The sequence below is a fragment of the Moschus berezovskii genome, chromosome 9 (genome assembly GCF_049115385.1).
Source record: "Moschus berezovskii isolate FMDL1 chromosome 9, NW_MosBer_1.0, whole genome shotgun sequence".
Taxonomy (NCBI): domain Eukaryota; kingdom Metazoa; phylum Chordata; class Mammalia; order Artiodactyla; family Moschidae; genus Moschus; species Moschus berezovskii.
The window spans coordinates 84364189-84386051 of NC_142468.1; the positions used below are offsets into that span (position 1 = coordinate 84364189).

Here is a 21863-nt window from a genome sequence, read left to right on the forward strand (position 1 = left end):
CTTGACAGATATTGCTCAAATGACCTCAAAAAACTGTTCTTACTTATATGCCTATGAAAAACATATGTATGGTATCTATTTCTCCAAACCTTAACAATGTTGCTTTAAAAATCTTAGCCAAGAGGTAAGAAATGATGTAAACTTTAAAATCTTTGCCAATAAGTGAGAAATTATTCAAATTTGGTTCCAATTTTATTTTTAGTTTCTGTTAAGTATTTTTCAGTATTATATATTTTAATTTCTCTACAGTAAGGATTAGACATGACTGTTAGAAATAGCAAGGAAAACAACATATACAGAACAGCTCTATGACAATTTGACATAAATGCATTAACTCACATCTGGCACAGGAAAACTATACGCAAAATGACAGCAGTTTAATACTCAGTGAAGTGAAGTGAAGTCGCTCAGTCGTGTCTGACTCTTTGCAACCCCATGGACTATAGCCCACCAGGCTCCTCCATCCATGGGATTCTCCAGGCAAGAATATTGGAGTGGGTTGCCATTTCCTTCAGAAGTCTCACTTACTGTTACTCTTCCTTGAGTGCAAAACCTACCTACCCACAAAGTTAGTTCAACTGTCTTTCTCATAACTCAGAAGACTGTAAAGGAAGACGAATACACATCTTTGTAAAGGATTCTAACTTCTTAGAAGTAAATTTGATACACAAAAGATTTTTTGCAGTTAAAATACTGATAGATATAAATTTTACTGTATTCCACAAAGTTTGTGCTTATCTCTGTTCACACCCCAAGTGTGGCAAGTAGAAAACAGTGATGTCCTTTACATTTCCAATTACATCCCTAATTACCTATATCCTTGACATCTTGATCCCCATAGTCAACATTTAACAATGTAGAAATTGTGAGATATGGATAATTATTCACTAAAACCAAAGAGCTTAAAATGAATTTGATGCATTTTATTTGACCAATTATACTTATTTAGGTGATACAAAACTAACTGATAAACAGAACAGATGGGAAAAATACTAATAGAAACCATTTTTAATATTTTCTTGTCTATTTATATCTAAAAATCTTTTGTAATAGATGTTAATTATTTTGAGACATGTAAATGAAAGGTACTATAAAAATGAAAAATACTACTGCTAAGCACAGATGAAAAGATTTAAATTTCAATACTTACAATCATCTAGATCGAGAAGAGAAACATCTTTGGTAAGAGGATTTCTATCTTGCTTTGTTTTTTTTTCTTTCTCCTATAAAATAATGAATATTTTATTTATTACATATTCTATCTTAAAAATCCATGACGTAGTCCTTAACATTTCAAAACAAACCTATTTTTCCCCTTTGCTTAGTCTTCCAGAAAAAAATCAAATTAAGTTTCTATATGGTTATTGAAATGCTTTTTTGAATCAAAATTTCAGTTAGTGCATGATATTTCTTTTTCACCTTGCAAACTTTTAAAATGTTTTTTACTTAGAGATTATAAAGGATCTTCAGAAGGAAACTTAAAAGTAAATAATTACTTTACATTCTGACAACTTTTTGCTAACATAAAAATCTAACGTGACTCTTTGGTAGAAAGTGTACAAATATTCTCAAAAATAATTTTAAAACAAGTTGATTTAAGAAAAAGAAATGCTTAAACAATACATGCTTAGCTCTGATATTGTCAATGGGCTTGGGATAGCTCAGCCTTTCTGAAAGACAGTCTCTAACAGGCATTGTACTAGGAACTTTACATCTCAACATTGGTTTGCATCAGACTTCTTTTGCCAAAGATAGTCACTAAAAACCATAAATATTTTCAGGCTGTTGCTCTTTAGGGTTGAAAAGTATTAATTTACTTTCTTTTCTATTTTCCTTTGGGGAGGGTAAGTATTCCAATATTTCTATACATAATTAGGGCTTCTCCCACCTTAATTTTGTTTATTCAGTCTATTTTTGAAATGTGGATACCCATAGATTAGATTCCGAAGCCTCAAGGTAGTCACAGTTTGTTTAGAGATTCAGAAAAGATGTGTAACCGTGAAAAAATAAAAGGCACAGTACTGAGTAGAAGTATAAACAATTAAAGAGCAATAAGGATCAGGGTTTATTTGGATCAGATTTATTTGGGCCATGGTTACCTAACTTTACACTTTTCTTACATTAAACCTTCACAAGTTGAATGCCAAAACTTAAGCTTTTGAAAAAAATGTTGTTGTCCACCTATTCAATCATTCATTGATTCATACATATGTATAGCATTTTTAATAGATTCTGTGCTAAGCAATGGAAATAACACAACCAAGACAGACACAGTCTAGTACCTGCCTTCAGATGACTTAAAATCCACCAAAGGAGTTTATATCTTATTGCTAATGTAAGTAACTACAAATATTTTTGAAGTAGTCCTTTAACTACAGAAAGGTATCACTAAAGCAAAAGGTACTTTACTGACATTTGAAGTCTGTATAGTGTTAGAGCTCTTATAGCAGTGAACATATATGAACAAGAGCCATATATCACATAACATATCTGGTAACATTTTAAAACAATTTATGATTAAATCGTTTATGATTGCTTTTTCTCCCCCTTCCGCCAATACTCAGAAAAATTATTTTCAAGGATCACACAATAATACACATTAAAATACTAGCTAGAAACATCAGCACTGATTTTCTTCAAAATATTTATTTCTGCCACTGAAAACTCCAAATCATCTAGGTGGGTTTTAATTTTCATTCATTATTTAAAAACAAAACAAGCGATATGTGTCCTTCTCTCCACACCTGAAATGAATAACAATTTCTAGGACTGGAGAAGAAAAATAAAAGAAATGTTAGTTTTGAAGCTGAAATGTAAAAGTTGTAGGTAACAAAAACACATTCAGAATGAATATGCCATCTCAACAAGAATAACATTCCTGTGAAGAAAGAACATAAAACAAAAAGCTTATCACCATGTGACTTTATAAAAATGCCATGCTGAGCACAATGGGTGTAGCTTCCTATAACCTACAATGGTGCATGGCTGTCTTTATGGAACTGTAACCTCCCCACCTGAAAAATTAGAAACCTATCAAATCAAGATAAAGTTAAATCTGGAGGCAGGTCTATATACCTTATTTTCTACTTCAATGCTAAGAGTGTGTAACAATATCTATTAAACACACATCAGGTCACATATAACACAGGACAGAACTGCATGTGGAATTGGCATAATCTCTTATTAGAAGCCTAAAAGAAAAAGAAAAAAAGGCTCTCAAAAGGACAGAATTTCATTGACTTTCTGAGTACAGCAAATAACTGGTGACTGAAATACAACATTAGCAATAGATAACAGTCATTTCTACTGAATTGAAAAAGCCTTGCATTCCGAATCAAGGCTGTAAAAAGCATTGTGATGTGTTTGGCATTCCTCTTATATTTCATTTCTCGTTTTAAAGAATCCATAGTAATTTCAAAACATTTTCATACTTAAAGGATCTACTTTAAAAATAAAAATCTGAATTCTAAACAAAGAAGTTAAGAGCCCCATTCCATCAAACATTTCTCCATTTGCAATTCATCTTGGTAATAGAGACAGAACCTGGGTAAATGCATATAGGACTTGAGGCAGGAGATTTTTCTTGCTCAATGCATAATTCATGTGCTCCGCCTGCAAAGTGTGTAAAATGAGAATTTCACACCGCAGCATGAGCCATGGAGCTGCAGAGAAAAGGCAGACGAAATCATATTTTACTGTGTGAATTTTATTTCTTACCCTCCCAATATTTATACAAAACCATCATTGACAAACCAAACACATTGACAGATCACCCACTGTTTCCATTGTGTTAGTACTTGAGAAGAGATCAGGCAGAAAGATAGACAATTTGTTTTTGTATATTTTTTTAAATAGAGGATTAGGTTTTTAACAGCTGAGTGACTGTATTAGACTTTTATAAGGACAACAGTAACTGATCTTAAAATCTCACTACAAAAATACCTAGTTATCAATTCATCATCCTCAAATCTCCATTTGTTTCTATGGTATTCGATTATACACCTCAGCATTTTAAAAATGAAATACAAAGTCACAGGGTTAAGAAACTGGTTTCTATTTAACATATTTCATTTCAAATAATAAATAAAAGATCCTGGAAATACTTATTAAACTCCAAATAATACAAACAAAAAAATGTAACAATATACGTTGTAAGGATTTTAAAAAATCTATTATGCATGTTTATCTTCATGCTGATCAAAAAAAAAAGGGAAGCAAAAAGAAGATCTAACATAACAAGCTTCCTAACAGGAAACCATTATAAAGAGGTTTGAAATTTAAAACTATAAGACAGGAAAAATGGTAATGCAAGTTTGTCAAACCCACATTATACTTTGGGAGCAACAAAAATTCAAAGCTTATTTCTAGCCTCACAGGGCAAGGTATCCACATGTAATATTTTCAGTTAGAATTACCAACCAAAGACAATTTAATGATTCTCTTGCCTTCAAGTCATCTAACAAAAGTGATTTTAAAAATCTGAGGCTCACACTTACACTTTGCTTTAAAACAAAATTACACTGCCAGAAAATTGAGACTTCTATATAAGTTAAAAAGAAGTCTAAACTGTTAAACAAATCTTCCCTATTAGATTATACCTACTTCAATAAGAAAGGTTGCTTAATGGCATTCACTTTGATTTAAAGATCTCAATTGAAGTGAAATGCTATTTCTGTTCTGGAGAACTTAAAATATCAACTAAATTGGAAAAGACAAAAAATTGAAGGAGGCAAGCCTTTGAATTGTCAGAATAAAAACTAATATTCTACAATCTTCAGAGAAGTTATGTAATTGCAACAATCATAAATACTTGGAAAAACACAAGTAAACCTTGTTTCCTATTCACAGATAAGGCAGAAAACTAATCAGAAAATAGTTCCTTTCATTCTTGTCCACAGTCTATTCATACCACATCCCATATTTACTTTATACCCAAGAATCTTTCACATGGTAGATCTTTCATTGAGGCATGTCTCAATATTTGCTGACATCTGAACACTAGTCATAAGACACTGACCAGTCCAAAGAGCACAAAAAGATTTAATTAGCTTCTTTGCACCTCTCCAAAAGAGACTAACAAAGCTTTGTGAGATCTCTATAAATGTGATAAAGACCACTGACAAAAGCATCTTAAACACTGCTAGGATATAGAGACGTTATTATTTTTCTTAAAGCTAGTAAACACACTAACCTTAATTTTGATTCAAATAATGGAAATGCTCTTAGTATTAAATGCTATTAGGTACAAATATATTAAATGTATCTATTTTCCATTGATAGATTATTATGCTTAATATAAAGTAAATGTAATTAAAATACTATTAATATTTTTAAGGAAATACATAAAATTATTCACAATAAATTACCATTATGACTTAAAATTTTTATTATTTTAATCACAGCTTATTTAAATATTCACCAGGTGGTACACAGACATTGAGGATAATCAAAACTACTGAATCACAGTTCAGGTATGAACATTGGGACGAATAAGGTGATGGCAGAGACAAGTACAGTAAGTGGGAATGCTCTGACTTATTGTGTGTGTTAGTCGCTCAGTCCTGTCTGACTCTTTGTGACCCCACGGACTGTAGCCCACCGGGCTCCTCTGTCCATAGGAATTCCCAGACAAGAATACTGGAGTGGGCTGCCATCTCCTAACTTATTGGCTGATAATAAAAACACTGAAGTCATGTTCAATGAAGGAAAAAAAAAAACCCTGGCAACTTAAAAAATATATTTTAAATAAAATTTTTACCATCTGTTCAACACATAACTTTAACTACAGGCAGAATATAACTTAATTATATCAGTAAAACATGGGTTAAATTGATATAAATGTGAATGTCTTCCTGATTTAATATGGCCTGTATTACTAACTTTTTTCTCCACTCTTCTGTGTGAAAAAAAAATCTTTCCTAAACACCATGTGAAATATGGGCACGTTCCCTGGTGGCTCAGAGGTTAAAGCGTCTGCCTCCAATGCGGGAGACTCGGGTTCGATCCCTGGGTCGGGAAGATCCCCTGGAGAAGGAAATGGTAACCCACTCCAGTATTCTTGCCTGGAGAATCCCATGGACAGAGAAGCCTGGTAGGCTACAGTCCACGGGGTCGCAAAGAGTCGGACACGACTGAGTGACTGAATAGAACAGAACAGAACTGAAGATACATAACTATTGAAACTAATTCTGCTATAGGCATTATACAAACTCCAGAAGACAGTAAAGCACAGAGGAGCCTGGTGTGCTACAGGCCAGGAGGTCACTAAAAGTAGGACATGACTTAGCAGCTGAGCACAAATTATTTCATAAAAGGATTAGACTCACATTAAAATGTTTATTAAATTTAGTTCAGAAAAGAACATCTACAAATAAAAATATGCTTGCCCATCAAAATAACTGTAACTGAACAGAAAGATAATTTTCTTTGGTTACTACTGACAATATCTGACTGCAGTGGAGGCCGTCTCCCAATCAGTAAGTGAAACAAACCAACATGACACCAGAACAAAGCAACCGACACCAGAAGTTTTGAGTTTTATGGATATGCAGGGGTATGGTGCTGAATGACAAACACTTCGGGAACAGATACAGTTTAACAGTAGTTCTCACCTGACTGTCCCTACACCATTCAAGTGAGTAAAACCCTCTAGTCATTAATATCCTTCAGTCCACGCACTCATTCTCAACTAGAAGTGAGGAACTACCCTTGATACAAGGCCACTTTCCTCCTCAGCTTATATTTTCTGTAATAAGGGAAAAGATACAAAAAGAAGATCAAAGGCAAAGAAATGGAACAGCATACAGTATGTCATGAGAGCCATGAACAGTCCATTGGGATTAGAACACAAGACGGGTTAAGACTGAAAAGGTGGGCTTGGACCTTTGAGCTTGAGGAGTTCGCTGAACTCAAAGACAATGGGGTATCACTACAGGTGACTTTGACAGTAACCTGGCAGCTGTCTGGAAGGACTGGGGTTGGGGAAGCTGTCTGAGGATGACAGAGGCAGTGGTGTATGGACTGCACAAGGAAGAGATGACTTGTAATGGTGATGGTAGGGAAAGAAGAAACAGGTATGAGAAATAATACACAAAATCTCTAAGACTTGGCAACAGTGAATACAAATAGGATGAAGCAGGGGTCAAAGACAACTGTGGGGCTCCAAATCCAGGAGAACAGAAAGCATGCTGGTACCAGATGACAGATCATGTCTCAGGGTGTATTAGGTTTGGGAAACCAGCAGCTCCTAAGAGGTCTAAGAATCTGGTTTGAATGAGAAAATTTACAGATGTCATCATGGAAGTAATTCAGAGAAACGTTTCAGCTGATGTTACAAGAGTTAGTAAGTCTCACAACAGTAAAATGTAGAGGAAATAAAGGACTAAAATTAATCCACATCAATTAATATTTTGGAAAAAAAATGTGAACTGAGAAGCACTAACTTTGGAGCAATGTTCACACTTCGGTGTCAGAAGAGTAAAAAGTGAAAAATAAAAAAATTAAAGGGTTAGAGAAGCCAGAAGAAAAAGGATGAAGAGAATTTCAAGTAGTAGGGATATTGTCATAAAAAGACCAGAGAAGGATAAACTAAGAGAAGGTTCCTGGTTTTGGAGAAAGATCATGGTTGCCTTTTCAGAGAGCAGTATCTATAGGAAATAACAGAAGCAGAAATCAATTTAAAAGGGATTAAGAAATAATTGGGTTAAGAGGTAGAAGGTGGAGAACATCTAGAACATCAATACCATATATTAATGCATATATATGGAATTTAGAAAGATGGTAACCTGAACCCTGTATAAGAGACTGCAAAAGAGACATAGGCATTTAGAACAGTCTTTGGGACTCTGTGGGAGAGGGTGAAGGTGGAATGATTGGAGACAATGGAGTTGTGGCATGTATGTTATCATAAGTGACCAGTCCAGGTTCGACGCATAAATTTTCCTCTGTTCATTTCTTTGCATTTGTGCTTTTTTAATAAAATTCTTTTTTATTTTTATTTTTTTTTTTATTTTAGAAATAAAAAAAAATAAAAATAAAATAAAATAAAATTTAAAAAAAAAGAAAAAAAAAAAAAAAGTCTCACTCTCACGCATTCTCTGTCTCTCTCTTCCATTCCCTTCTCCTGTCTTTAAATGCTGGGAAAGACCTGAATGCTTTTGCTGGCGGAGGAGGGACTAAGGAAAAAAGAGACTGAAGGTGCAATGGAGGTAGAAGCCCGTCAACCAAACAAGTCCAGAAGGAGACAGGGCGCCTGGTGGATAGGGATCACTCACTCAGAGATGCATTCGAGGATAAAGGAGGAGGGTGAATTGAGATTGCGTGTCAGACAGTAGAGAGGTAGGAGATCCTCACAGTGAATGGCAGGTCAGTTTTCTGCAGACAGTGGATGTGATCAGAGGCTTCAGGTAAGGGGTCACACCTGACCATTAATTTCTAACTAGAAAGGTATGTAAAAAGTTGGGAAAATGCAGGAGACATAAGAGCGACAAAATATTTTGGGTTCCTTTTAGCACTGGTGTTCTGTAACCCTAATACTGGTCTCTCAGAGAATTAATATTCAAGTTTAAAAATGTTAACACTAACGTTCAACTAACGTTTTATATTTATATAGGGCTTTACATTGATCTTTCACATCTGATTTTTTTATAATAGCACCTGAAAGAAGTAGAGTAGGTATAAAGCATTTCTACTTTATAGATGAGGAAACTGAAGCATAAAGATATTATCTTCCAACAAGGAGAACACTATACCCATCTCATAGGACCTCCATAAAATGAACTGTTTTCAAAGCCATATATTCAAGGTACCCCAAGGTCCCATTTTCACGCTCAATATCTCTAAAATACATTGTCCAAATGAAAGAAAAGGTTGAGAGAGTAAAAGTATAGCTTTAGCTGGGCTTCAGATTTAAGGTATATGAATTTTTAGCACTAACATACTGTCATGCTAAATTAAGGTAAAGCACCCACCATCTGCCTCCATTATTCATAATTTAGAGTGGAAACCACATAACGGTGCAAGGAGAACTTTTCTACAATTATAGTGTTGTCCATTATTAGAAAATTGGTACACTTGTAATTGCATGCTATGTTTCAAATCACTCAGAAAGAAATAAAAAGAAAAAAATAGTTATGGTGGCTCCAAGGTGGAGAATACAAATTAAAACAAACAATCCTATAATCTGCCTGTTACAAACAGGAAAGGTATTACAATATATAGAAAATAAACTATATAAGCAAAACACATAGACACAAAACTATCAACAATGTGAATAAAATTCGAATTTTCTCAAGAGTTTTGGATTACTGCATTACTTTGAAATTTCATAATGATGTTTTACAGTAAAATATTTTCAACTACTAAGCGATTTAATCTGATCACTGAAAGTGACAGAGAAGAAATAAACTGAACCTCTGGCCTGCGGTACCTCTGTGGGATTCTAATGTCCAACACTGAATAGGTACTAAAGTCTGAAATTTTTCAACTTTCACAAAACTTCATTAGAATAACTCACTTGTACCCTACTTGACAACTCTTAATTTCTTGCTTGGTTATTCTGAAAAACTCTCAGTTTCTAAAGCTCTTTTATTTTGAATAAAATCTTAAGATCATTTTGTAATTTAATATAAGTAGGAAATGAGAGGATATCCAACTCACTGAGTAGTAAGTTTATAAGAGGCCAGATTAATAAACCTAAAAATCTCTAAGATCTTATGTGAATTTCTGAAAACTAAAATCCCATGTTATATACTATATACAGACATAAATTTTAAATATAAATTCAAGTTTAAAATAGGTTTTCCTATATTTAAGAACATTTAAAGACAGACAAATATTGCTGCTGCTAAGTCACTTCAGTCGTGTCCGACTGTGTGACCCCATAGACGGAAGCCCACCAGGCTCCCCCTTCCCTGGGATTCTCCAGGCAAGAACACTGGAGTGGGTTGCCATTTCCTTCTCCAATGTGTGAAAGTGAAGTCGCTCAGTCGTGTCCGACCCTTAGCAACCCAGTGGACTGCAGCCCACCAGGCTCCTCCATCCATGGGATTTTCTAGGCAAGAGTACTGGAGTGGCTTGCCACTGCTTTCTCCGCAGACAAATACTAGCCAATGTTTGCTGCTGCTGCTAAGTCACTTCAGTCGTGTCCGACTCTGCGTGACCCCATAGACGGCAGCCCATCAGGCTCCCCTGTCCCTGGGATTCTCCAGGCAAGAACACTGGAGTGGGTTGCCATTTCCTTCTCCAATGTGTGAAAGTGAAAAGTGAAAGTGAAGTCGCTCAGTCGTGTCCGAACCTTAGCGACCCCACGGACTGCAGCCCACCAGGCTCCTCCATCCATGGGATTTTCTAGGCAAGAGTACTGCAGTGGCTTGCCATTGCCTTCTCCACAGACAAATACTAGCCAATGTTTAAAGCATGTTTATTCTTTTTCAAAAATATGGTTATTCTTTAACAATAAATCTTGGATGGAGGAGGACAATTATTACTTTGATGAATTTATTTTCATACTTGCCTACTCAAATGATTTATTCAAGAAATTCATGTTACTAGAACAAATAAATGAAAAAAAATAGTGTATTAAAAAAAAGTTGAATTCAATAAAAGGTAGGTGTGATCATAATTTCAACATATGGAATAATACACTTATTCATAAAAACCACTGCATTTGAAACTGAGTACCACCACAATCCATTTACAGAATGGGAATAGTAATTAAAGATCAAAAGGATACGTATTAAGTCTGAATTTTGTATTAAAAACTGCATTTTCCTTTTTTTTTTTTGCTGCTAAGCAGACAAGGTTTAGTGCTACAGATATTGTACTAAAAAACCATAACTGCTCTTGTTTTTCAGCCGCACAGTGCAGCATGCAGGATCTTAGTTCCCCAACCAGGGAACAAACCCAGGCCTCCTGCAGTGGAAACTTGGAGTCTTGATCACTGGTTCACCAGAGAAGTCCCTATAATCATTCTATTATCACAAGTGGTTCGTGCATTTGTTTTTAAATATATGTTACTGCATTTTTATTAATTATTAAAGAATGTATACTCTTTAATTAAACCTTTAAAAATTATTATCCAAAATGCCTGATATATTTTTAAAAAGTATATTAGTCTTAATTTCTTATGAAGCATGTACATTTATATTTCTTTGCTCAATACTACTTCTGTGAGGGAATAGTACTGAGTAAAGGGGAAGTCAAAGTTCCCTTTACTTCCCATCTGGCAAAAGCTTCCCTTATCACATTACAGCCAAGAACAAAACACTGAGGTCTCTAATTGTGGTTGGAAAACATGAAGTTAAAAAAGTTTCTAACTTCTCTGCAGAGTTGAGTTATGAGGGAAGTAATAATCTACAAAAAAAAAAAAAACAAAATAAAATCACAGGTGTGTATGAATGAAGATGGTGTTTTAGTTGTCAGTAACATATTAACCACCTCATGCAACGAGTTGACTCACTGGAAAAGACTCTGATGCTGGGAAAGGTTGGGGGCGGGAGGAGAAGGGGACGACGGAGAATGAGATGGCTGGATGGCATCACCAACTCTGTGGACATGAGTTTGAGTGAACTCCGGGAGTTGGTGATGGACAGGGAGGCCTGGCGTGCTGTGATTCATGGGGTCGCGGAGAGTCGGACACGACTGAGCGACTGAACTGAACTGAACATATTAAATTCTTTCCCTGCTTTCTTGATTTTCAACAAAACAAATTTTTAGAAATATTTATTCTTAATTGCAGAAAGGCTAAAGAATATTTACTTTCTGTTACAAAAATGTGTAATCTCTTACCTTAGTAACTTTTCTGGATTCAGATTCACTTTCAGACTCTGATTCTGATTCAGAATCCGAAGAACTCTCTTCTATTGAACTAGATTCACCACTGGAAGACTCTGAAGTTTTAGAGTTTTCTTTTTTCTTATCCACATCTTTAGAATCACTAATCAGAATAATAAAATTTGAAATATTAGATACTTACATTAAAAAGTAGTTTGAAAAATCAAATGACAAGTGTCACCATTTTTCCATTTTGTGTATAAATCAATATCTTTACTAGAGAAGGGTATTTCACTGAGAACTATTTCTTTTCAGTGTATAGACAGTAAAAATGGTTTTAAAATTCTAAAACATGTTAATGAAATAATAATAAAGACAGTATTATCTATAACTAAATGAATCAGAACCCATTCAAAACTAAACCGTATCACTCACACTTCAAGTGCAAAAGATCATAAAATAACACTAAATGACATCATAAGTAGAAAATAATAATTAAATGTTTGATTTACTAGGACTACACATTAGGTGCTAACATTAACAACTTCAGAAATACGCAGATTTTAAAATACTATCTCAAAATACTCACTAAAAATTTAAATACTTATAATCTACTTTTGCTAATATAGACTTGCATTTTATAGATTATTCTGCCCAAGAAAATGATTTACATATGTTCCCAAATGTGACCCTTTAACATATATGAGAAAACATCAACCAGTTCAAAAGAGAATTCTTCTAATGTACTAAATTTTACTAAAAATGTAAGATAATCAGATAAATACGAAAGTTTTAAAATACCAAATGATCAAACCTAAGTGCTGATGGTCATTTTGTTCACTCATTCCCTTATTTAACAAATATTTACTGACTGCCCTCCATGAGCTGGCACTATGTTAGGTGCTAAGAGTAACAGTGGTTAGTAAGATAACAGATGATCTCCATACTGTTCTTTTATAGAGTCTACAGTCAGTCCATTGGAAGATACAGAGAAGTTAAGGTGGCAGTAACAAGAAAGCATGGTAAACAGTAAGTAGCAAAGTATCCTGTGTCATGAGAATACCTGAAGGAGCAACGAAACAAAACGGACCAGGACTGGGACCCTTCCTAGAGGAAGAGACATATGAGTTGAAAGAGAGGAACAAGGCAGGAAGAAGGAAAGGGAAAAAGGTCTCCAGGAAGAGCTAACACACGGTCTTCTCTCAGGGGAAAAGAGATAGCTTGTGATCTTTTTTATTTTCTGAGGTATGAAGGTCCAACTTCTCTTTATCATATGTGCGTGTACGTGTATATTGTTTTAAAAATCCACCTTGTGCCAGACAATATAAGGCAATTCATAAACAATTATCTAATTCAGATGTTTTAACACATTCTTCCCAGGTGGCACTACTGGTAAAGAACCCACAGGCCAAGGTAGGAAACATAAGAGATGTGGGTTTGATCCCTGGGTCAGGAAGATCCCGTGGTGGAGGGCATGGCAACCCCCTCTAGTTTCCTTGGGCTTCCCTGATGGCTCACATGGTAAAGAATCTGTCTGCAATGCAGAAGACCTTGGTTCGATCCCTGGGTTGGGAAGATCCCTGGAAGAGGGCCTGGCAACCCACTCCAGGATTCTTGCCTGGAGAATTCCAAGAACAGAGGAGCCTGGAAGGTTACAGTCCACGGGGTCACAAAGAGTCGGATACAACTGAACAACTAAGCAGAGCACAGCAGTTATGACTCCTAAAGGGTGGTTTTGAAGATACTTAAAGCTCCTTAGCTTTAAAAAATTATCACATAGTTATACTGGCAAAGTTTTTAAAAAAATTCTAAGAGACAAGAAGAAAAACACCTGGGGAGGGTGAGTGGTTAGGCAACTGGAAGAACTGATATTTCCCACTACTGATTTTTGTGGAGGAAATATGTGATTGCTGTTTATTAAAAATGGAGTCATGGTAACATCTCAGAGCACATGTAATTATATTTGATGACTAAAAAGTATGTTTTTTTCCCTTCCCCTAGCAAAGAATGGCAATTTGTTATCTCCCATTTAGTGGTTAAAACATATACCTAAAATATAAGGTTTAGAATGTATCTGAAATTTCCTTTTATATAATAAACAATTTTTAAAAATTCAAACATGAGTTTAAAAAAGCCTGTTTCTGAAGAAAAAAATAATGAAACTAACACAATTTATGATTATAAGCTTCCAGCATATTGACGTTTGCTATCAGAAAAGATACTTAGTGTTCTGAACAAAACTTTGCCTTCCTAAGAAATATGACATTTTTCACAAACTAAGTAATCACAGATGGACATGAGTTTGAGCAGACTCTGGGAGATAGTGAAGGACAGGGAAGCCTGAAGTACTGCAGTCCACGGGGTCACAAAGAGTTGGACATGACTTAGTGACTGAACAACAACAAATCAGAGATACTCTGATATTAAACCAGAAGCACAGAACCTCTCTCTGAGAAAAGGCTACTACAAACCACGCAACTGGCTTGCTGCAACAAGTGAATGATTCTGACTATACTTAGCTTCTAGCCTTTAAGATAAGATTTTAAAGGTAAAAGTGTTATTTTGTTATGCATCACTCAATTTTGATGGGTAATTATTGTTTACCTTACTGCTTAGAGTTTCAGATGTTAATCTAATGAAAAGAATTTACTGGTAACTAGCTTTTTAACTTTGCAATGATGAAAAGCCTGTATTAATTTAACCTACAGATTTCATTTGTTCTGAACAGGAAAAACAATATAAATCACTTTTAAAATCATTAAATCCTGACTTAAATTAATAAAGTCATAATTAGGGCATTATGCTGTGTTTGTTATGGAAGTGGCAGGGCGAGCTGCTTTAATTACTGTCTGTAATAAAAGGAGCAGAGCGTGTACTGCGCCCCAATCAGTGCTGTCAGCCACGACTGAGCTGGGCTGCAAGCTCATCAACTGAGCGGGCAGCAGGCTCCCACGGAAAGGGCCATCGTGTCTGCAGAGGCCACTCTCTGACAGCAACGGGGAAAACAGACTCAGACAATCCAAGGTATTAGCCCCAATTACTCAAAATTTTAATGACACTTTAATACATGATAATATTGTTGATAATGGGAGATCTTAAGAAGTGCTAACACTTAAATATCTTATGACCGTCTTCCTTCACAGCCCCTGACTCTAATATTTGGATCATAATCTTTTTAATATAACATTATTTAGAAAAATCAATTGTCTTAGTTACATAATGGCAAAGTGTTGAAGGATTTAATTTTCACTCTCAGCAAAATTGCTGCAAAAGGTAATTAAGTGTTTCATACCGACTGCGTGATCACTTAACTCAGTTTTCCAAGGTTACACCAATTTTCAAAATGTAACCCCAAGATGTGTTCAAGTTCAAAATGGAAACTGAACACTACAAGTAAGAGAATAATGTGAATTAGTATTTTATATTAATATTAAAAGACTTAAAGTCTGTTTGGGGAAATAAACACACACTCATTTTTTCACTCAATGTTAGACCAGGGGAAAAGACCCCAGAATATTTGTGAAGGAAATAACTCACCCTTTTCCTTTGACTTTGGAGTGTTTGGCCGCTCTTTTCTTTCCGGCCTCTGACTCACTTCCACTCTCACCCGAGTCCTCACCGCTGTCCCCACTGCTGTCTTCTTCCTCGTCTTCTCCACTTTCACTTCCAGACTCACTCTCTGAAAAAAAAATAACCAGATGCTCTTTGATTTACAGCCACTTAATAAATACAAGGAACAGAAGCAAGTATCAACAGTCATCACAAAAGAAACGAGATGCTGAATTTTAACGTAGCAGACCCCACTGGATCCAGTTTCTATATCTGCTGTCCGGTCACTCAGACCTCCAGAACCCTGCAGCAGAGTGAGCACAGCGGGACTCCAATACCCAGAGAAGAAACAGAAAAAATCAACCAAGTAAAACAATGTGAGCGTATCTTGCTTCCCAAACCCATACATGTCTCAGCTACAGCAAAACTTTTTATTTAAAGACTGATTATGAGGATGACTCATCAGAAAAGGCTCTGATTATGGGAAACAGTGAAGGCAGGAGGAGAAGGGGATGACAGATGGAGATGGTTGGATGGCATCACTGACTCAACGGACATGAGTGTGAGCAAGCTCCGGGAGATGGTGAAGGACAGGGAAGCCTGGCGTGCTGCAGTCCATAGGGTTGCAAAGAGTCAGACACGACTGAGCAACTGAACAACAATGAGGATGACATAAGAATAAAGAAATAATTTTATTTCCTTTACTCATAATGGGAAATTTTATTTAGAGAAATAGAAGGGATTATTGAATCTTCTTAGGAACAAATTTTGAGAGGGAAAAGAGATGTTCAAATCATCTTCAAAAATTCCTTAATTCAAAGGCAACAAAGCAAAATCACTCATCAACAAGTAGTTATTTTAGCTAGTGTAAGAGTCTTCCATAAGTCAAAGAAATGATAAAGTTACACTGAGGAACTACACATACATAAAAGTTAAAACTTTTCTGTATAAATTATGGCATACTAGGGCTCACTGCAGAAGTGATATATACAGCATATTTGTGTGTATTTTAAACAGGAAGCATACTATTTTGGTAGTTGAAACGATGACATGTGCAGAGTCGTATCTTGGATAAGAGGACACAGTTTTCCTAGCCTATGATCTATTTGATGACGTGTCCTCAGGGAGGAACATGTTGCTGTTGTTCAGTCACTCAGTTGTATCCGACTCTTTGTGACCCCATGGGCTGCAGCATGCCAGGCTTCCCTGTCCTTCACCATCTCCCAGAGCTTGCAAAAACTCACGTCCGTTGAGTCAATGATGCCATCCAACCATTTCAGTCTATGATCTATCTGATGAAGTGTCCCCAGGGAAGAACATAACCTCTAGTTGAAATAGTATTCTAATAGGTAAACAGTATCTACTCTATGAAGATTAATTTATGTATCACAGAGCAAAAAGCTAGGAATGCCTATATTCTTTTGGAATAGCCTAGAGTGATAAGTATGAGTTTTCAAGCTGGAATGTCCATGTTCAAATCCTGGTCCTGCCACATACCAAGGTGTAAGACTGACTGAGCAGTTATTCAACCTCTCTGGGTCTTGGCTTTTTTTTTTCAGCAAAGCTCCATCACAGAGCTGTTGTGAAGATTAAATGATTTGAAACATGTAAAGGTGATTACAACACAACAGTGCTACCACATGGTAAGGCACTCATCGTCTTGAGCTTTAAAAATTTTCTTTTTTATCATTTCACAAGAAAAGAAAAAACTTATCATTTTGTTTATTTTTGGCTGTGCTAGACCTGTGCTGCCTTGCACGGGTCTTCTCGAACTGCGGTGAGGACGGGCTCCCCTTCATTGCAGTGCAAGGGCTTCTTGCAGTGGTGCGCTGGCTTCAGCAGCCACAGCATGGAGGCTCAGCACTTGTGGCGCGTGACCTTATACCGGCTCCAAGGCATACAGGGTCTTCCCAGACCAGGGATCGAGCCTGTGTCCCCTGCACTGGCAGGTGCATTCTCATCCACTGAGCCATCAAGGGAAGTCCCACTGTGACTTTTTACAAACAGCAAAATTTATTTATTTTACTGGAACTTTAGAAAACAAAACTGTTGATTAAGGGTGTTTTGAATTTGTTGTAAACTCAAAGTTAAGCACACATACATGTTAACTTAGATAACTGGCTTATGCTATAAACAATAAAAAAAAAAACTTATAGCATGTAAGTTACTTTTCACGTTTTTATGGGAGTTCAACACAAATCTGGATCCAGTTCATTTCAGGCATCATTCATTTAAATTTTCAAGTTAGAAAAATCCTTGAGGAAATTTGTTTATCTTCAAGAAGACGTGTTCACTGGAAAAAAAACTGGTATCTTCTAATGAGAAAAGTTTTCTCTTTCTTCTGGTAGCTAGAAGGGAACTCTTGCTATCCCTACTATACGTGTTCAGATAATACCATGAAAAGCCATAATGTTAAAGGAATATTTCAAACACATACTGAAAAAGCTTAGACTCTAAATAGAACATAGCTTGTGAATAAATGGGATGGAGACAAATATCTCTGTGAGACACCCTTAACTACACAACATATCTTTCTCAATGGTCTATATCATTTCTGAAATTCCATATTTTTAGCATTAACTGTTTGGATTGAAGTAATTTTCCCCATATTTCAGCTTATTACTTCAGAAAGTAACGCACCACAGATTAATTTGTCAAACACTGAAAACAAAGGCTTAGCAAACGTAAATTTATGTTTTTCAACATGTTAATGAACATCCTAGGCAGTGCGGGTTAGAATTTAGACAAGCATGAGTTCTTTTTTCAATTCTATCATTTTTTAGTTATGGGTCTAAGAGGCAATGTCAAATAAAAAGCGGTTAGAAATTACTTTGAAAACTTACATATCAAAATTACTTTGATATGTAAATGAAAGGAATTATTTCAATCGTATAAACTTCACTTAAACCTGCTGGCTGAATATTATGTTCTAGGCCTTATTGTTCTATAGGAAGCACGGCATATAAGCCATGGTGAACAAGGTTTTCCAATGAATTAAAAACGCACCACTGTCACTGCTGCTCTCAGAAGAGTCCTCTTCCTCCTCAGATTCGGAATAAAATTTCTTATCAGGATCCTCTTTCTTTGCTTTTCCTGCTGGGGTCCATTCTTTTGCCTGATTTAGAAAAAGTAAAAATGTAAATAACAACGAATTCTCATTAAGGGATCTAGTCTTCAGGCAGACTTAATTATTTGGAATACTCTGTGAAACCAGAAGAAAGTTTAAAGCCTCAGTAGAAAACGCAACACTGAGAAGTCTTGGCATTAAGACTGATTCCCACTACCCCTAAGCAGAGAAACATAAACTCTCACTCAGAGCCTATTATTTTAGATCCACAACCTTATTATGATTTTAAACACTTTTGTATTTGTTGGTCTACAAAAGATTTAAGCTAAAGTAAGACAGTCTAGAAGAGATAAGGGCAATTAGAGGCAGAAGCAGTAACAGCAGTATGAAATTCAATTTCACAGCTTGATGTTCGTGTGCTGTGCTTAGTGGCTCAGTCATGTCTGACTCTTTGTGACCCCATGGACTGTAGCCCACCAGGCTCCTCTGTCCATGGAGATTCTCCAGGTAAGAATACTGGAATGGGTTGCCATGCCCTCCTCCCAACTGGGATCTTCCCAATCCAGGGATTGAATCCAGGTCTCATGCATTGCAGGTGGCTTCTTTATTATCTGAGCCACAAGGGAAGCCCAAGAATATAGGAGTGGGTGGCTGATCCCTTCTCCAGGGGATCTTCCCAACCCAGGAATCAAACCAGGGTCTCCCCAGCATTGCAGGTGGATTTTTTTATCAGCTGAGTTACCTTGACACTGAGGTTTTTTTTTTAAATAATAATGAAAACATTTAGTGCAACAAATAGCCTGTACCATCTCAACACCCTGAACCCTGGGGTAATTCTTGATTTGTGTGTCTGTCATATCCTAAGTATCTAATCCATCAAGAAAGCCTATAGGCCCCTTGGTCCTTTACCACCTTGCTCAGAGCCATCTCCCTCTCTCTCTCGTGGATCACCACAATAGTCTCCGACTGGCTATCTTGTGTCTAGTTCCATCTCTCACCTCTACTCCAAGTTGGCTCAAGACAGCACCTAGAATGATTTTATTAATTCCAATCAAGCCCCTCTTTCTTTGAAAAGGTCTGCAAAGCTTCCCATTCACTTAGAACAAATGAAGCCCTTACGATAAAAACCTGTCAGCCCTACCTGACTCCTGCTGCTGCTCTCCCTCTTGCCCACTTCCCTCCAGCCACTCATCACAGTGTCTTCACAAACCTCAGACATGCTCCTCCTTGAGGCCTTTCTCCAAAGCTGATCCTAATTCCAGCACCCTCACCCCAGACGACCGCATGGCTCATTTCCTTACTTCTTTCAAGACTGTACAAGTGCCACCTCAGGGAGGACCACTCTACCAAAAATTTCAACCTCCCATGGAGGCTGATCTTCCTTTGCACTAATTTTTTTTTGGGGGGGTTATAGCACTTATTATTTTCTAATATCCTACTGTATACAATTTATATATTTATTGTAATTGTCAGTCTATACCTGCAAGAACATCAGCATCTGGAGATCAGAGATGTTTATTTTACACACTGATATATCTTAAATGTGTCTGGCACAATAACTATTAGTTGGGTGACAGACCCTTAAAAACTTTAATACAGTGTACTAAAGTAAAATAAATTATTTTCATAAGTGTGACTTTGATACATTAAGAAAAAGTTAAATCATGTTTCATACACTCTCTTTTAAAGGGCAAGGAAATATGTGTTTTTTAAAAGGTCAAGAACAGTTAAGAAGCATTTATTTATCACACTTCAGAGTTTTCACTATGTGCCAGTCTGCTAGGGTAACATTTGTTGTAAAGAAATTTACAGTAAGACCGAGGTTCTTTAATGGTTCTCAGCACTGGATGTCTGTCAGAATCACCTGAGAATACTTTTTTAAAATACTAATATCAATAATAAAAATACTAATGCTAAAAATGCTAATGCTTGGGACCCACTTCTCAAGATTCTGATTGGTTTGGTACAGGTCTGACAGATTTAAGATCTCCATATGAATATAGTATAAAGCTAGGTTTAAAAACCACTGCTGTAGAGGGCTTATGGACTTAAGATATGTTGCTTACAAAGGTAAGCTTCAGTAATCTGGAAAATTACTATCTGGACAATAATAGAAAAATGAGCAAAAATTACTCAAATATATTTGAGTAAGATACTAACATAAGATCAACAGTACTGCTTTTTATGTATGTTTAAAATGCTCTGTCCTCCAGATATGAATAAAGACCGTATTCTATAAACAAAGTTCTCCTATAGTTAATAAACAGTAAAGTTCATATTTTTCTTAAATCCAAACAAATACATTTTTCTGCAGGCTAGTAAAATGTGTGTCAGGTCAATTTATGAAAAAAAAATTATTTAGTTAGACAATGGCTTTCAGGATAAGACTAAGTCATCATATAAGGAAAATCAGGGTCCTATGCTCAGAGAGGCATAATATTTTGACAGGGCCATAGATTCTCTATTCATGGAGTCTAAGGTTTTAAAGGGTAAAGATTAATAAGTATTTTAATTTTTGTTATGGTCTGTTATGACTATGATAATTATATCATTCTTAGCAAAGGAAATAAAAGGGCAAACAGAAGAGGAAAAAAATAACAGCACTAATTTGAAAGTTTCAATATAAGATAAAATATTGATAGTAGATGTGTTTATAAAGCAAAATACCCTTGATATGCAAAACTGAGAGAAAAGGATTTTCTAGAACCAAGAAAAAAAAATTACAAAGAATCTTGAAAATTTACTAGTGTCATAATATATATAGTACCTAATATCTTGGCCACCTCATGCGACGAGTTGACTCACTGGAAAAGACTCTGACGCTGGGAAGGATTGGGGGTGGGAGAAGGGGACGACAGAGAATAAGATGGCTGGATGGCATCACTGACTCGATGGACATGAGTTTGAGTGAACTCCGGGAGTTGATGATGGACAGGGAGGCCTGGCGTGCTGTGATTCATGGGGTCTCAAAGAGTCAGACACAACTGAGTGACTGAACTGAACTGAACTGAATATCCTGGAAATGGAAATGTGTAATGCAAAGAGACTTCTAGTGTCAGTGTGACTAGGTTCCATATTGTTTTGATTAAAATATTAGATTGTCTAAATTTAGGCTGTTATTCTTGCTAAGTTAAATTTCACAGTAATAAGATATGACCCTGCAAGATGACTTTACACTAAGACTAGGGTAACACATATATTATGTGCATAAATACACTGATGTGACTTTAGAGAGGGATGAGGTAGAATGAAAGGCAAGAAAGATTATGTGAACACTACTTTCTACATTACTGCAGCCAAATTTGATAACAAAACTATATATGCTATTTTCATATTTAATTATGTCTTTATAGTATAATTTCAAGTCCATATGTCCAGAGACAAGCTGATTAAAACTGTTTTCTATATGGCATCAATGGAGAGTGAGTTTTTTCCAACCAAGTTCCATCAGTTATAATTATTCTCCATAATAAGT

At 35.9% G+C, this 21863-nt stretch overlaps 1 protein-coding gene across 2 annotated transcripts in view; it reads right to left on the reverse strand.

Moving 5' to 3' along the window:
• The window catches only part of AP3B1 (adaptor related protein complex 3 subunit beta 1), a 251388-nt gene that overhangs the window by 84072 nt on the left and 145453 nt on the right, over positions 1-21863 (reverse strand). For both annotated transcript variants that reach the window (XM_055437122.2, XM_055437121.2), the window contains 4 exons: positions 18328-18436; positions 15310-15451; positions 11788-11935; positions 1151-1223 (listed from right to left, as the gene is read on the reverse strand). In XM_055437122.2, coding sequence (XP_055293097.1) covers positions 1151-1223; positions 11788-11935; positions 15310-15451; positions 18328-18436 — 472 coding nt within the window. The remainder of the gene's footprint in view (positions 1-1150; positions 1224-11787; positions 11936-15309; positions 15452-18327; positions 18437-21863) is intronic.